Raw genomic sequence first — 17,470 nt, 5'->3', positions numbered from 1 at the left:
CGCGACCCTAGTGAGGATCAAGCGGCTCGGAAGATGAATGAATGAATGAAAACAAAACAAAACAAAAAAAAAAAACAGCTGAGGCAGAGAACACAAAGCGGATCATTAAGCGTCATCTAACCTCACTTTCCTCCTAATATGTATATTTCAAAATGTGCCCAATGCTTTTTTAAGTGTTTATACCCTTTCACAAGGGTATCCGTGACGATAAGCCAAAGAAAGAAATGGCTAAGATTAAATGCTTATGGGAACTTATCACTGAAAGCAGTATTCATCAAAGTTAAGGCCTGCTCCACATTTTATTGCAGCAATAGGGGAAGGGGAAACATTCATTTCACCAAATCAAAGGTTTAAATGCCTCCTGGAACAGACAGTGGTGAGTTTAGAAAAGTCCACTGAGCAAACCCCAAGTTGAGAATACAAATGGGAAATGTGCTATCATCTATTGGATAACCAACTGTGATAATACTTTTTTTTGCGCTTTATAATATGTTCTATGTGGCTGCCCTAGTTTATACACAGTATTCTGACTAATAGTACATTTATAGAAAATGAATTGAGCAGAACATTCAACCCATTTTTATCCATCTGAGGGAGCTGCCATTTTGCTATTTGCTTTTGAATGAAAATGACATCACAGCTGCTCAGGTGGTCGTTACCTGAGCCCTGAGCAACTGTGATATCATTTTCAGAATAAAGTGTTTAGACTAGCAGGGCTGTATATTGTTGTCATGACAATATTTGAGTTAACTTCCCCTTTAAAGAAATCATGTATGGATGATTAAAATGTGAAATATAACACACATTGCCTTATTTCATAATGCCTGTATCGGTTTAATTTATTCATGAATGCATTAGCATTACCATTCAGAAGAGGCCCACGATCCAAGTCTGAAGGTCAAAATGAGAAACTGATTGAGGGTGATCTGCTCAAGGTACCGTAAGCAGCAACTTCCCAACCACAAATCATAGAAACACACAAGAAACACAGCAAAAATAACTCTGAGAAAATAAAGTTTCGTCTTCCATCTTCAGTTGTTTACACAGTACACGTGATTCCCAACACGACTGAACATGCGTATATTTCAAATGTAATTTCCAGCATACAATCCCAGCTATTTCCTCGGTTTCTGTTCTGCTTTATTTTACTCCGAGTAAAAAAAGTAGAGCAAGACCCCAGTGCCTATACCACCATCTAATCGCTCTCTTTCAACAATATCCTGGAGGAAGAGAATGAAGCCCCTGAGTCTTATCAAAGTTAAACAACACAACACCCACCAAGTTCCCTTCTGCTACTCGCATCTTAAGATGATTTGTATCCTTCCTCTATCTTAACGGTGGCCTCTGTTCGTGGATCAGTTTGGATTTGGGCAGTGTTAGGCAGCTAAAGTTGATGTTTATCGTAATTTTCGGACCATAAGCTGCAACTTTGTCACACACTTTCAGCTCTGCGGCTTATTTAATGAAGCGGCCTTAATAAAGATTTAGCTTCTGCAGCTTATTTGATGAAGCGGCCTTTATAAAGATTTATCTAACGGCTGCCAGGGTCTTCTCAAGCAAAAGTAACAGTGAGACAAGTTGATATACTGGAGATAAATTAAAAAAAAAAAAAAAAACGCAAATGCATTCTCATCATTCACCCAAAAAGAAATGTTTGTGAACATCACAACACTAAAATAAGATATCACTTGTATGTTATCATTTACTTTGATTGCTGCATAAATCCAGATGATAGAATACAGCTGACTGACTAACCTGCTGATGCGGTGGAGAGAGGCCAAACCTCACGCTACCACACATAGGCACAGCCACAGCCAGGTTAACTAGCTTAGGGGCGAAAACATAGCTAGAAACTGCACATACGCAGTATTATAATAGAGCTGAATTCCTAATGAAGTTATTCTCATTTGCATACTTTTGTTTCTGCTGTTGGATAATGAAGCAACTATGATATACTGAGGGAAACGTGCTCCCCGTTACCCGTTGCCATGAATGTTTAACCTTTAATAAGAGGTCAACACAGCGATGAAACATTGTAAAAAAGTGCGGTCAATTCAAACATTGAATAAACACCTTTTTAAACACAATGTTCTTAGTAGGCCTGGGCAATCAGGCTGAAAAATATTTCACGATATCAGTATTCCATATAACCGTATTTTCCGGAGTTTAAGGCGCAGTTTTTTTCATAGTTTAGCCGGGGGTGCGACTTATACTCTGGAGCGACTTATGTGTGAAATGGTTGTTAACACATTGTACACACGTTATTTTCACATTAAGCCGCAGGAGGGTGCTCTCGACCTGTGTTGATACTTTCCACGTTGGCGGTAACTGAGAAATACAACTGACGATAACTCTGACGTAAGCGATGTAGAAGAGGAAGCGCTGCATCTTCTACCTCCGAAGTTGGCAGAGTTGTTTAAAAATGACACTGAGCATGAAGATTTTATTGGATTTCGTGATTTGGAGTGACAATGATGGTTTGGTAAATTTATTAGCATGTTCTTTGTCCTATAGTTGTCTAAATAACTCTTAATTTGTTACGTGAACATACCAGGTACATTCACAGTTCGTTGATAAAGCGTCATATAGTGTGAGCATATTGTACACTTATTCAGCCTGTGGTTCTCTAGTTTTATTTTAATTTTCCTTTCAAGATGACATTGAGATATGTTTTTGGTGTTGGATTTTGTCAAATAAATTTCTCCCAAAAATGCGACTTATACTCCAGTGCGACTTATATATGTTTTTTCCTTCTTAATTATGCATTTTTTGGCTGGTGTGATGTATAATCCGGAGTGACGTATAATCTGAAAAATACAGTAGTCAATATCGCTAATTCGTAGTTTGACACATCAGTCAAGATATTCAACTGATCTACTTATGTACTGTTAAAAATTGTTGCGGATTTGGAATTGTTGGAAATGTTGGAAAATTTGGAAATCACAGTACTACTTTCACCCAAAAAGAAAATAGTATGTGGGAAGGAAAGCACAGCTCTACATTTTGATCCTCTTTCTATGAATTTTAATGTAAAAGCTTCCCAGTAAATTGCCGTGTCTTTGTGACACTAGTAGCTACAGCGCATCACTCAAAAGCCATCCCTCAAGAGTGCACCCACTTGGTCTAGTCATTCAGTCGGTGAGAGTGGTTGCAACAGAAATTGCCTTCTAGCTAAGCTTGCAAAAGCAAAGCAAAGAAACAGGAGTGTTTATTTTATGAATGCGGAAACGTACACTGAATCAGCTGTGCCTTTTGCCATTACCTCATAAACAGCACAGCACTGTTATTATCGGTGTCAGGTGACATTATGATGTAAAAAAAATAGTTTGATAAATTATGTATGACTTACAATTGAAAACTTGAAGAAGAAGAATCTGACAGGCTCAAATAGTCGTGGTAAAATGGGGTTGTGAAGAGACATCATGGCACAAATAAGGAGCATGGAAATTAAAAGCAAATACTGCCAGACATTGCAAAGTTGCGGTTCCATGCCAGGAATGAGTCAGAACCAGAAGATTTCACTTCTGGAAAAGAAGAAGGCGACAACAAAACGAATGAGCCTGAGCCGCTTGTAATTAAAAAGAATTATATCATTGAAAGCTTTATAAGGGATTCTGCTAAAACCCAGTTTTTTCCTTTTCCACTTTCTTTTTTGTAGTGCTGCGTTTCATTTTCATATCACTATAGTGGCTCAACTTAAATCCATCCGTCCTTATTACTCGGGCTCCAGCATTTATACCGCTTGCTCATTCCCAATTCAGCAAAAGCACAATATTCTACTTCCTTTCACAATTTTCCCTTTCATCTCCTTTTCTCTATATGCTGTCACGACCCCTCCCCGGTCAAACCATCTCTATCATCCTGTGCTTCATCCACACTGTGATTCTTTGTCTTTCCGCACACTGAATCCAGAGGGTTATACCTTTTCCTTCAATAGCTATGTCACTTTCCTTAATCCCGCATCTCCATCAGCTTTTCTCTCACTGATTCTTTCTTTTCCCCAATCTTTCCATCCTATTTCACACGTCCCCCCCACCCCACCCATCATATTTTCTATACTGCAGACCCTCGATCCACTCACATTTCTGTCTCTCTCAGACGTGAGTCCTTTCTCCTGGGCAAGGTTCTTTAATGTTCATGTGAATCCCCCCCCCCCCCCACTTCCCTTTTTTTTCATTTTTTTTAAGCATTTGCCAGATGAATTCACAAACAGCCAAATACAGTACATGGATATGACAATCTCTACATGCAGGTCTGAATTATAACTCGCATATACAATTGCTGCAGTCTGTCAGCAACAACTTTATCTGAATGGGTTTGCGGGTGAATGCACACATACAGATTTGGCATCAAGCAGAAAATAGCCTGGCCCATTACAGCGAGAGCAGACTGACACCTAATGCATCACTTAGGTGGATTTCTTTACTAAATGTTGCCCATAATTAAGGTCCACTGCCCCTCAAGAAGATTCACGTGGGGATTACCTGAACGTCGTGTTTCATTCTGGATTAGTTTCTTTGTAAGAACATTGCAAAAAAAAACGTTAGGGCAAAGTATGTAAGTCAGCATTTACTGATCAAAATGATGAATGATTCCACGTATGATAGCCATTTACAGTACAGTATGTAGAATGTGTGAGTGCTGCACGAGGAACATTTTTATGCAAGTGTTGATTAAGTGTTGACTTGCCACTGCCAATTGTGTAGCTATTAGGTACACAATTTGTCTTCCCCCCTCCCCAATATTTCTTAAAATTTTCAAATTTGTGGAGGTGGCTGACACCCTTTTGTTTTTGTTTTTTTGTGGAAATCTCATCTTGGATGACTCTGCCATAAACACACATGCACAATGGCACATGCAAATACACACACAGGTAAAGGCCCACAGTCTCCCCTCATGCTGCACGAACCAAAAGCAACAGAGGAGCTTTTGTTCACAGGGAAATTCCTCAAGCTGTCTATGAATGCCTGTCGTCTCTTGACCAACCATCACCATGGCGACTACGTAGGTTGTGGAAGCAAAGGTTGCTGATTTACACAGACGTGACAAGTGACAGTTGACTAGAACTGTTCCAAAGACGTGGGGTGATTCATGTGGACCCATTACAATTTGGTGTGGTCACAAACTATTCCAACAATTACGTCAAGAACAAGGGCTCTAAAAAGACTGACTCTTATATCCTTTGGTCAGTGGGTGTTGAGAAGGTTTGAAAGGAAGAAAATTGCATCATGGTCACAACTTATGTCAAAACCATAAAAAAAAAATAAAACAAAAAACAACATTTAGCATTAGAATCCATATAGTAGTAATGTGAACTCCACATGAGCTGATGGATCGTGACATTATAGATCAGTGGTTCTTAACATGGGTTCGATCGAACCCTAGGGGTTCGGTGAATCAGTCTCAGGGGTTCAACGGAGCCTCAGCCATTGAGGTTAAGGCACATCCGACTCAACATGTCAATTAGTTAAGGCACGCCTGCTTGGCCATCACTGACTGCTTTATTTTGTACACAGTCAAAACAACGTGTACTTATGACTAGAAAATGTATTTATAGTTTTTTTTCTGTTTTTAAAAATGTGTTTTTTTAATGTCTTTACATTGTAAAAAAAAATCTGATTTTTAATTTTTTTTTACAAATGAAGGGTTCGGTGGATGTGCATATGAACTGGTTGGGTTCGCTACCTCTAACAAGGTTAAGAATCACTGGTATAGATACTAAATGCTCTTTTCCAGGTAAACTGAGACCCTATCAATACCTATAGGTAACCTTCTTTGCGGATCATTGCAGATCCATTGATAGTGGTGACATTTGTGAACTCCTATAAGAGTTGTCTCACACTAAATATTGGACTCCAACTCCTCCGTCAAAAGCCATTACATTCCCTTACATCATTTCACACTCTCTCCCACATCTTTGTACTCTGCCAACTCTCAAGAGAGCTGCTGCTGATGGGCGTTACTCAACCCTTTCAGAGAGACACAGTGCTCCACTACAAAACCTGCACATTAATTAACATGTTAATCTAATGAGCCTATATTATTTGGAGCTGTGCTCTGGCAGCAATCAGTGTGTTGGGAAGGGCAGCATGAGATGCTATTAACAAGCTAAGGGATAGCATGACGGAGAGTCCAGGGTCACCCGCTGTTAACTAGTATGGCTCAATCGTCAGCCCATGAATTGGTTTTTGTTGGCCACAGATGAAATGAGAAAGATGAGTGGTTTAATTGGTAGGTGTTGGTCTTAGCGTGGTAAGTTTGGAAAGTGACTCAAAGGCAATTGATGAGTGACTGTTTTGGATCATATTTGCTGGAGGATTCATTCATTCATTTTAAGCAGGATGACACCACACCCACAACATGTCAGTAAATACTAAACTAATTTCATCATGAATGACCCACAGCTATACTATTTAAATGCCATATCATCTATTAAATCTCCATTTCCACCGGGGGCAATGGCTTTAGGCGGGAAGCCCAGACTTCCCTCTCCCCAGCCACTTCTTTGAGCTCTTCCTGGTGGATCCCGAGGCGTTCCCAGGCCAGCTGGGTGACAGTCTCTCCAGCGTGTCCTGAGTTGTCCGCGGGGTCTCCTGCCAGCGGGACATGCCTGGAACACCTCACCAGTGAGCCGTCCAGGAGGCATCCGAATCAGATGCTCGAGCCACCTCATCTGGCTCCTCTCGATGTGGAGGAGAAGCGGCTCTACTCTGAGTCCCTCCCAGATGACCGAGTTTCTCACCTTATCTCTAAGGGAGAGCACGGACACCCTGCGGAGAAAACTCATTTCGGCCGCTTGTATCCGGTATCTCGGTCTTTCGGTCACGACCCATAGTTCGTGACCATAGATGAGGGTTGGGACGTAGATCGACCGGTAAATTGAGAGCTTCGCCCTTTCGCTCAGCTCCTTCTTTACCACGACAGACCTATACAAAGTCTGCATCACAGCAGACGCTACACCGATCCCGCTGTTGATCTCTCACTCCCTTCTGCCCTCACTCGTGAACAAGACCCCAATATACTTAAACTCCGCCACTTGCGGCAAGATCTCCTCCCTGACCCGGAGAGGGCACTCCACCCTTTTCCGACTGTGGACCATGGTTTTAGATTTGAAGGTGCTGATCTTCATCCCAACCGCTTCACACTCGGTTGCGAAACGCTCCAGTGAGAGTTGGAGAGCCCTGCTTAAAGGAGACAACAGTACCACATCATCTGCAAAAAGCAGAGATGCAATACTGAGGCCACCAAGACGGACCCCCTCAACGCTTCGGCTGCACCTAGAAATTCTGGGTGCAGAAGGGCAGCCTTGGCAGAGTCCAACCCTCACTGGAAACGATTACGACTTATTGCCGGCAATGCGAACCAAACTCTGACATCGGCAGTATAGGGACCGAACAGCCTGTATCAGGGGGCTCGGTACATCATACTCCCGAAGCACCCCCCACAAAACTCACCGAGGGACACGGTCAAACGCCTTCTCTAAGTCCACAAAACACATGTAGACTGGTTGGGCAAGTTCCCACGTACCCTCAAGGACCCTGTTAAGGGTGTAGAGATGGTTCACAGTTCCACGGCGGGACGAAAACCACACTGCTCCTCCTCAATCTGAGGCTCGACTTCCTGACGGACCCTCCTATCCAGCACCCCTTAATAGACCTTACCAGGGAAGCTGAGGAGTGTGATCCCTCTGTAGTTGGAACACACCCTCCAGTCCCCCTTTTTAAAAAGAGGGACCACCACCCCGATCTGCCAATCCAGAGGCACTCTCCCCGTTGACCACGCGATGCTGCAGAAGCGTGTCAACCAGGACAGCCCCACAGCATCCAGAGCCTTGAGGAACTCCGGGCGGATCTCATCCACCCCTGGGGCCCTGCCACAGAGGAGCTTTTTTACCACCTCGGTGACTTCAACCACATAGATAGGAGAGCCCATCTCAGGGTCCTCAGACTCTGCTTCTATGCTTCTTCTATTAAATCTATCACTGGAAAAAGAAAAACTTTTTTTTTCGCTACTGACACATATCATCGTATCAAAATTACGAACGCGTGTATACATGTGTGTGCGTGTGTGTGAGAAGCATGGATTGAATTTTGATGATTTTTTATACCTTTTACTTGTAACAAACTGGTCACGGGGAAAGATCTGAAAAACGTATCAATAGATCCATCCATCCATCCAGCTATGCATTAAGGTGCACACATGATGAGTATATCTGCCTTACAGTTCTTGTGCTTTAGATTTCAATTTTGGGTGCGGGAAAAAAAATTACCCTCCCATCATAAGTAACCTTCCCATTCCTGGATACAAATTTAAAACAATCATCCACCCTTCCATTTTCCAATCCACTTATACTCACGAGGGTCACAGGCGTGCAGAAGCCTATCCCAGCTATCTTCGGGCAATAAGCAGGGAACAACCTGAGCTGGTTGCCAGCCAATCGCAGGGCACACAGAGACGAACAACCATCCACCCTTACGCCTCGGGACAATTTGAGTGTTCCTTTAGCCTGGCATTCATGTTTTTTGAATGTGGGAGGGTACTCCGGCCCGGAGAAAATCTACGCAGGCCCGGAGGAAAAATGCAAACCCCACACAGGAAGGCCGGAGCCAGAATTGAACCCTGAACCTCTGCACTGTGAGGTTGATCTGCTAACAAGCTGAACACTGGACTACAAACAATAACGCAAACCTTTTTTAATGAATGATATACTGTGCCATGTTGTATTTAATAATTATTTTCGCGTATTATAATATATTTCCATGGTATTTTGTGTGTATATATATATATATATATATATATATTAGAGCTGTCAAACGATAAAATATTTAATCTAATTAAAAATGCAACTGTCATAATAAACTCAAATTAACTCCAAATTAATTGTGATTACTCACGCGTTTTTTATCGTTTCTGAATTTCCTTTTATATTTGGAATCATGAATCAGTTTTCTATGTGCCAAATGCAAATGTTTACTGAAATAACAATTTCGATTTTCAATTTTACATGAACATTTTTCACTTGGAGCAGTTATTCACACATAATCTCTCACACAATATTACTGTCCATCAACAACAGTGAAAAAAATATTTTATCACACAACAACTGTTTTAACAGCTCTTTTTATGGAATCAAAACAGAGCAATATAAAATTATAAAGTGCATATCTAAGGTAAAGTAGGACTCAGCCTATAGTGGATTTAAGCCATGATTGCATACTTCGTTTTTCTCAAGCTTGCTTTGACCACAGCAGTCAGGCTGTGTTGATTCTGTTGGTCCTTCTTGCGCGGAAGTCTCTCTATGGTTTTGCGTGGACATCATTTCGGATGACTACACTTGGTTCGATGACAACACTGGAGACGTTTTATTTCTGGTGTGGTCGCTAGGTTGCTACCACTGCACTGCTGAACTCTCGACGTGCCTCGGCGGTCAGCGCACCGTCGCTGTCAGACGTACATGGACAAGCTCCACCCCATTTATTTATATGGACACGGAACACGGTAACCTTCCACACAAAATAGTTCCAAACAAGTAACAATCGTGTCAGTGGCATACACCGAACTGAACAGAATGCCTGCTCTTTATTCAGCAGAGCCTCATCAACCTAGTCTTTTATTTCTCTCCCAAAACAGTGTCTTCTCCCGCTTGGTGTACCTTAGCCTTCTCTGCTACGTACAATTTCTGTTCATTGCTTGCAATGGAGGCTCTCGGTGGCAATCCGTAGTGGAGTAGTTCGATGCAATGGGAATGATTTCAGCTTGAGTCTGGCTGTGGACAATGTTGACAGGCTTGCATGCAGGAGCCATACATTTAGCTATGGCTTCAGCAAATTTGTTCTTCGTCGTGTTATCCATTTTCTTCACTTTGAAATGATCCATAGCCGTCTGTCTTAGAGAGGGGTCGGAGTACTCCCATCAGCTGTGTGCTTGGCCATTAAGTGGTATTTGATCTGTGCTATAATGATCGCTCAATTTATTCCTGCAAACAGTCCAGGTAACTTTGGTCTTGTCAGTGGAACTATCTGGCAACTTTTTAAAAGTAAACTTTCTATTCATAAACTCCTTTAAGTATCCATTTTCGGTGTCTCGCGCTGCCGTGGTTGGCAAAACAGACCTGTGCGTGGACTTGTGCAGCGCGCTTGTTGTTTTGTTTCTGGTTTATTTCTAGAGCAACGTCACATGCCCTGCGACGTGTGCCGCATTAATCTTGCGAGCAAAAATTGAATCCCGTTAAAATTAATTTCAATTACTGTTCCTGCTGCTTCTATTTCAGATCAATGTCACTTTAAAAGCCAGCCAAGATGGAGCCTCCTTAAAGTGTCTTCATGAGACATTTCAGTGTCCGCACATGTAATCAGACAATCAGACATGCTTTTTGGACTTAAGTGTTTGTGTAAATTGAGACTCTGATGTGAGTGTTTTTGGGGCTTCGCCCCATGCAAACCTCCCACACCCTCAAATTACTGTAAATATACAGACTAAGTGTTGAACGTGTCAGTGTTTCTCTCGTGACAGCAAGGGTCCCACGTGCCCAGCAGCTCTGTTTAAACAACAATCAGTCCGGCATCAATGACAAAAGCTATGAGCAGATGGGAAAATCAAAGAGAATATTGCAAAAGTAGTTTTCACGCCATTTCTGTTTCCAGCTGTCCCGCCGCTCAGCAGCAGGTTTTGATTTGAGAAGGCGGATGTTTTCATCTTCTCTAGTCCATTGCAAAATCCACATCATTTACTGCTTGCTTGTATCTTTACTTACCTCCATCTTCCTGCATAGCTATTCATCACGATATGTGATGCCCTTTCTATTCTGTTCATGAGGAGCATTTTCATGAGGAGCATTTTCCATTTTTCCTTTCTGGGAAATGCCCTTGATATCACTCTCTCCCCATTCAATGAATGCATTACTGCATTTTTTGGGAAAATGGCACACCATCTGTCACAGCAAAATTCAATTACCGGTACACGTTATACAAAGAATAAAGAGAAAGAGCATGAGTGTCAGGTTGATGTATATGTGCCAACAAGTTGAAGGCTACTGGAATCTAAAAAGAAAACACTTAAGACAGAAAAAATGGTGCAATATAGCTAACTGTAACATAGCCATGTCTTCTATAAGGCATAGGGCTGATATATGGCTGTGAATTCCATAAACAGAAACACAATGTGGATACCGGGCACTTAGTAGTCATTAGGGTGGGAAAGGACTTGGTAGAAGAAGGGAAGTGTGGAAGGAATTGCAGGTGGCTGATGGCGGATATTGCATGCCTTATCTGTCACCTGCAGCTCTGTACTTATTATAAAGTGTGCATGTGTGTGTGCGCGTGCGTTTGTGTTGACATACAGAGATTCAAGTTGCAGTGACCTATGAGAACAGTATTTGCTTCCAGTGAAGACATATTTATCATCACATACTTTCATCATACTATCACACCTTTCATTGTTGTTGTTTATAAGGTGAGGTGATAAGATCATCAACAAATGTATTTGTGACAACTCATGAGCAGAGGTTAGAAGCTTTAAACCCCCATTCTGGAACATTAAAATATAACCTTTTTCTTTCCAATTATGCAGTTAATTCTACAAAGCTTTTAATTCAGACTAATTTCGTGAGGTTTAAAAACAAAATAAAACTAAACTAAAAAGCAGAAAAGCAAGATCAACAAAAAGAAGGCTTACTACATAGGTTTGACTTGTGCCAGATACAAAACTTTTAAGATATCTCAGGGCATTTGGCGGGATGCAAAAGGATTTCAGCCCCACTGGGTCAAATAAACACTCATTTTGCCCATCGCAGCAAACAATAAATGACTGTTGTTTGTGCATTATTATGGAAGGCCATCAATCCATGTGATTCCTTTTTGTTCCTCTTTAACGACTTCACTCTTAATAGAGAAAAAAAAAACCCTAAATAAACAAGGATGGTCAGGGTTTGACAGCATATAAGAAGCATCTTGACTTGCCTTGAATCTTTCCTAAAGTATTGACAAGAAGCCGTAGACAGCAGCTGGTTCTGTGATGTGAGACTTACAGTTATACCTGACAGAGAATAAGACACAAGAAGGCTCCCCATTCACTGATATCGGTGATATGAACATAATGTACATGAACCAGCCATAAAATATGCAATCCAATATAAATATTCTGCCTCTACAAAGGTAACTGAAGATTGTTGTCTTTTGACAGGGAAAATATTTGATTTACTTCGATTGGTTGGCAACCGATTCAGGGTGTCCCCCGCCTACTGCCCGGAGACAGCTGGGAAAGGCTCCAGCACCCCCCGCGACCCTAGTGAGGATCAAGCGGTTAGGAAGATGAATTAATGAATGAATGCATGAATATTTGATTTAGCTCACGGATTAGATAACATTGTATTGTGCGCGTAGTCACAATGCTGTGGATGGTTGGTAAACATCCAAGAGAAACCCCCACACAAGAGAACTGAAATCATCGCCCCTTGCATCGAGTGTGCCATGAAGTCAGAAAATTTGTTTTTAAGAAGCACAAACATAAACATAAACATTTCCGAAGTCATGTCTAGAATATCAGAAGATTGACATTCTGAGCCACTACAGTTATCTTAAATTTGAATGAATAGAATAATTAAACATGATATCTGCAAGTGTGTGTGTTAATGACTGTAATGCTTTAATAGATGACGCTTGCTCAAATTTGTTAACATTTAAACTGCAATCATCAGATTTACTGTTATTCACGTTGGGGTAATGAGGGTCAAGAAAGAATCCACTCAAAACTGGGGCAGATCTATTCTGATACATCTTTTAATGCATTCCCGCAGCCTCTGTTAACACTTGTGCTATAGTTTCTGAATAAGGTAAATAAATTAGGATTTGCTTGAACGTGTGGCTACTTTTTGAGTGCTGTGTGTTAGTCACACATGTCTTGGCGGCGTTTAAGAGCAATAATCTTATGGCCCTTGGTAAAACAAGCTGCTTTTTGAAAACCACGCAGAGACAGCACAGCTTGAGTTTTCTGTGGAAATCTTGGGAAACATTGAATGGATACAAAGACAGCGAAGTAATGTGTGTTGCTGAGCCTGTAAATATGAGACGGGCTTGATTGGACATGAAGCTATCCAGGAGCTTGGCTTACCTTCTGTACTCAGGCAGAGCTCTTCGTCACTGTTATCCTGGCAGTTGTCCTGACCGTTACATAAAAAGCTGCGGTCGACACAGCGGCCGTTTCGACACCTGAAGCGGGCCTCAGAGCACACCAAGGGGTTACCTGCTGTAAAAAAAAAAGATCCATCACCAACTTGTATAAGTTTTGCTCTGATCTTTTACAACAAGCGTTACAGTACCTTTCGTCAGGGCATTATTCAACTCACAGAAGAATAAATGTACATTGACAGTACGCTCACCAATTTAACGTAAAATATAAAGAAAATAACACACAGACACAAACACATGCACACAAAAACTGTCACCATTGCACGACAACTAATTAGTGTTTTCTGTTGTCATACTGAAGAACCATTTTCAAATGACACCGAGTCCAGAATATTGCTGTTTGAGTGCAGATGAGAACTCAGACTTCCTGATCCTATTCATCCTGCTTTGACTCACTGTGCTTCATAAATAGGCTCAAGAATCATTTTTGTCACCAAAAATGTAGTCGAATCTAACATAGCTCATGCTGCCTTGAAAACATGACATTCAAGGATTGACATATGCTGAATTTACATAATTGGAGGAAAAGACTTTTGGTCTGGCTAGACCTTTCAGTTCTGGTCCTGAGGGCAAATATGTATTGTATTCAGTACTGTACTGTATTGTACTGTATTCAGTATTGTACTGTACAATACAATACTGTATTCAGTATTAGAAGAGCAAGACTCAAACCTTGCGCTGTAATTCAAGGGCATAATTCACCCTCTCTCTTTCACCAATTTATCGGTAGCTGGATTTGTTCTGCTGGAACGGATGCAAAAGTACCTTGGAGTAACTTTTGATGTGAATGGGGAGCATGTAAACTCAAGTGAATGGACATCATGGCATTCGAAAAGAAATCATTCACGTAAGACATCACATGTGAATGAAATTAATCATAATGCGTGTAAGTAGATCTGGGGAATTCCATTAAAGGTAGCTCAAGAGGAAAACAAACAGAAAGCATAATTAAGTCAAGCCTATCAGCTAACAACCCCCCCCCGAAGAGTTTCTGTATTTTTCCCTCACTTTGTTGTATCTGTCGTTATCTACAACACAGGATGACAATACGGGATTTTTTTTCTTTTCCTTTCGGCTTATCCCGTTTGGGGTTGCAACAGTGTGTCATACTTTTCCATTTTAGTCTATCTTTACAATCCTCCTCTCAAACACCAATTGCCCTCGTGTCGACCCTCACTTCAACCATCAACGGACGATTAGGTCTTCAGGGTACGGCAAAACCTTGACTACCTTGGTATTTGATGAATAAAAGCAATTTGAAAAGTGAGTATGCTTTTTTTTCAATGGTTACTGGTACAGTGCACTCCGCTTAATAGAACACCGGTTAATAGAGTAATCCGCTTAATAGAGCAAAAGGCTCTGGAACCGATTTGCCTAATGCAATTTCCTATAAAGATACTCCGCTTAGTAGAACAGATCTCCGCTTAATAGAACATGCCGTAAGCAATGAACATTGTAAACTAGTGGTTTTCGAAGTGTAGCTATCGCGAGAAGTGGAGCTATCGCGATACTGTACCACTATCGCGAGAAAACGCGGTAGTTCTAGCCGTATACAGTAACAGGTAGCACGCTCACTCCACACATAGGCACACGCACGTCACAATCGCTTCAACTTCATTCAAGAGACGAGGGCTATCACCTGCGGATAAGAAGGACATACTCAGACGATACGATGCATTGCCGGATTCTCAGAAGGTACGCCCGCGGTTTCCAGGACTTCCCTCTTTTCCAGCGCATTGAGAGGGAAGTCAACCGCAAAATTACGGACTCCTGTTTCCAGACAAAAGTAACGAATTTTTTCTCGTGATTTGAGATGTTAGACTGAAGTTGATTAAAGTTGTTGTTTTGTTGTTTGATTAAAGATATGGACGTCCACAGTCGAAATATCTCTTCTAACTCGTCAGCAGGGGGTTTTCTGCGTGCATAACTTGGTCGTCGACGTGTCTGAAGGTGTACCTAATAAAGTGTCTCCGGTTAATAGAAACCCCGCTTAGTAGAACAGAAGCACTTCGGCCCAATGGTGTTCTATTAAGCGGAGTGCACTGTACTGATTTCAAAGACAGATTGTTTTTTCCGATTATTTTGTAATTATTCTATTTATTAATTTTACTAAGAGGCTGTGAAACAATGCTACTCCAATGTCAGTTCGAGATATTCATCCATCTGGCATCACATTCATCCATGGCAGCACAATGATTGACTGGTTAGCATGCCTGCCTCACAGTGCAGAGATCTAGGGTTCAATTGCAGCTCCGGCCTTCTTGTGTGGAGTCTGCATGTTCTTCCCGTGCCTGCGTGGAATTTCTCCAGATTCTAAAAACATTTGGTTTTGTTTCCACTTGTTGTCATTTATTGTATTTAGTTCCCTCGGTTCTGTTAGTCTTGTTGGGATCGTTTTTGTGTGTGTGAGTGTGTGTGTGTGTGTGTGTGTGTGTGTTTGTTTGTTTCATGTTCTTTTGTTCTTCCTGGAATGTGTTTTTGTTAGTTTGTTACATTGAGTTATTTGGGTTTTTCAGGACTTGGTTTGTGTTTTCGATGTGGTTATTCCAGTGTACACCTGCAAAAGTGTTTTTCAAAAAAATACATTTTGTTCAGTAATCCCCGCTTCTCATGTCACCCTGCTTTTTTGGGCGTAGGGAATTGGGAATAGAAACCTCATGTAGTTTTAAAAATAAATTTAAAAGAAAGTGATTTAAGAACAAAATACAGATAAATCGTTTATGTTGTTATGTAGAGCCAAATGTTGTGATGGCAAGACTGCCGTATCGTCACCGGGTCTAATATCCATATCCCTCAGACACCTACCACTCATTTCATGTTGGTTGTGGGAAACTTACTGCAGTTGTCTTCATCACTCCCGTCAGGGCAGTCACTAAAGCCATTACACTGGAAACGTCCAATGATGCAGTGGACCCCATTGGCACAGGCAAAGAACGTAGGTGCACACTTGGACTTGACTTTAGCTGAGGAGTGATTGAGGGGAGGAAACCAAGTAAAATCACACATTAGTCTTCAACCAGAGGAAGCAACAACAAAAATAATCCATTCATAATACATGCATTTTGGTTGGAGTCCTGAACAACCGGGGTGCAAATCAAACATCTACATGATATAGTTGTACCATTTTTTGTGACATGACATCAACCATGTTTGTCTGAAACATGGTTTTTAATGATTGATTCAACATACTATAGAAATGAACCATGACGGTTATCTATGGTGCCAGTGTTTTATTATGATAAGGCATCAATAGGGCAGCTGACCATGACTCATCACGAGAGCAAAGATGCAGTGCCATGAAAACATATTTGCACTCTTCTCAAATCTTTCAATAATCCAAGCAGAAATACAATGCAGGTTGATGATGGATATATTGATTGGAGGTTGTTGGAGAGATGTATTCAAAGATGGCCCTGTGTGGAAAAGTACTTGCTTCAACTGTTTAATCATGGCTAAAAGCAATATTTGGAAGGCTGATTCCCTTTCGCAAAACACAGATGAATGTCAAAGAATGTTTCTGAATATATTCTACACTCACCTAATCTAATGTAATCTAGTCCAAATCTTTGTTAGTGAGAATTTCCCCCTATGTTGAGATAATCCATCTACTTCACAGGTGTGGGCAAATCTAAATGCTGGTTCAAGAGTATTATTGCACAGGCATGCATGTAGGCCGCCACAATAAAGGATCTTTGTAAAATGTGCAGTTGTACTGTATTGGGTGTGTCAGGGGGGGAAGATGTCTGTGAAGTTACCACAATTTGCCTCACACAGTGAAAAACCTCTCTCATCAGTGGAATATTTTCCACTCCTCTTGAAGTTGCTGGATATTGGCTGGAATTGAAACATGCAGTTATAGAGTACGCCAACACAGGGCATACTATATATCAGTGGTCCTCAACTAGAAATGCTGTCGGTCCACTTTTTTTTTTTAATAAGACCAAGTTCCGGTCCCATGCACGGCGGTCATGGGGAGCAGGGCTATATGACCATTTAGTATGGTCAAGCCAAGCTTATACAAATCAACACTCCTCACAACCAACCAATAATGGGGTGCATGAAAATAACCATTATTCACTTTGCCAGTACACAGCAAATAATGAGAGGTATTGTGTTGAGGCAGAGGAACTCTTTTATTTTGTTAAGTTGTGCCTGCTTAATAATAGAAATAGCCCTTTTAGGGAAATAAGACATTTTTTACTTTAACTTTGTTAAACAGTAGTTGTCTTTTTTTCCCCTTAATTTAACAAAAGCAAATCAAAATACTCATTTTACCAAAATAAATA

At 41.2% G+C, this 17,470-nt stretch overlaps 1 protein-coding gene across 2 annotated transcripts in view; it reads right to left on the bottom strand.

The window, feature by feature from the left end:
* Positions 1–17,470, bottom strand: part of ldlrad3 (low density lipoprotein receptor class A domain containing 3) — a 72,646-nt gene that overhangs the window by 20,713 nt on the left and 34,463 nt on the right. For both annotated transcript variants that reach the window (XM_052060122.1, XM_052060123.1), the window contains exons 3-4: positions 16,022–16,147; positions 13,108–13,242 (exon numbers count right to left, since the gene is read on the bottom strand). In XM_052060122.1, coding sequence (XP_051916082.1) covers positions 13,108–13,242; positions 16,022–16,147 — 261 coding nt within the window. The remainder of the gene's footprint in view (positions 1–13,107; positions 13,243–16,021; positions 16,148–17,470) is intronic.

The sequence above is a fragment of the Hippocampus zosterae genome, chromosome 3, assembly GCF_025434085.1.
Source record: "Hippocampus zosterae strain Florida chromosome 3, ASM2543408v3, whole genome shotgun sequence".
NCBI lineage: Eukaryota > Metazoa > Chordata > Actinopteri > Syngnathiformes > Syngnathidae > Hippocampus > Hippocampus zosterae.
Note: the sequence above shows the minus strand (reverse complement) of the source record. Positions and strands in the feature narration are given on the sequence as shown.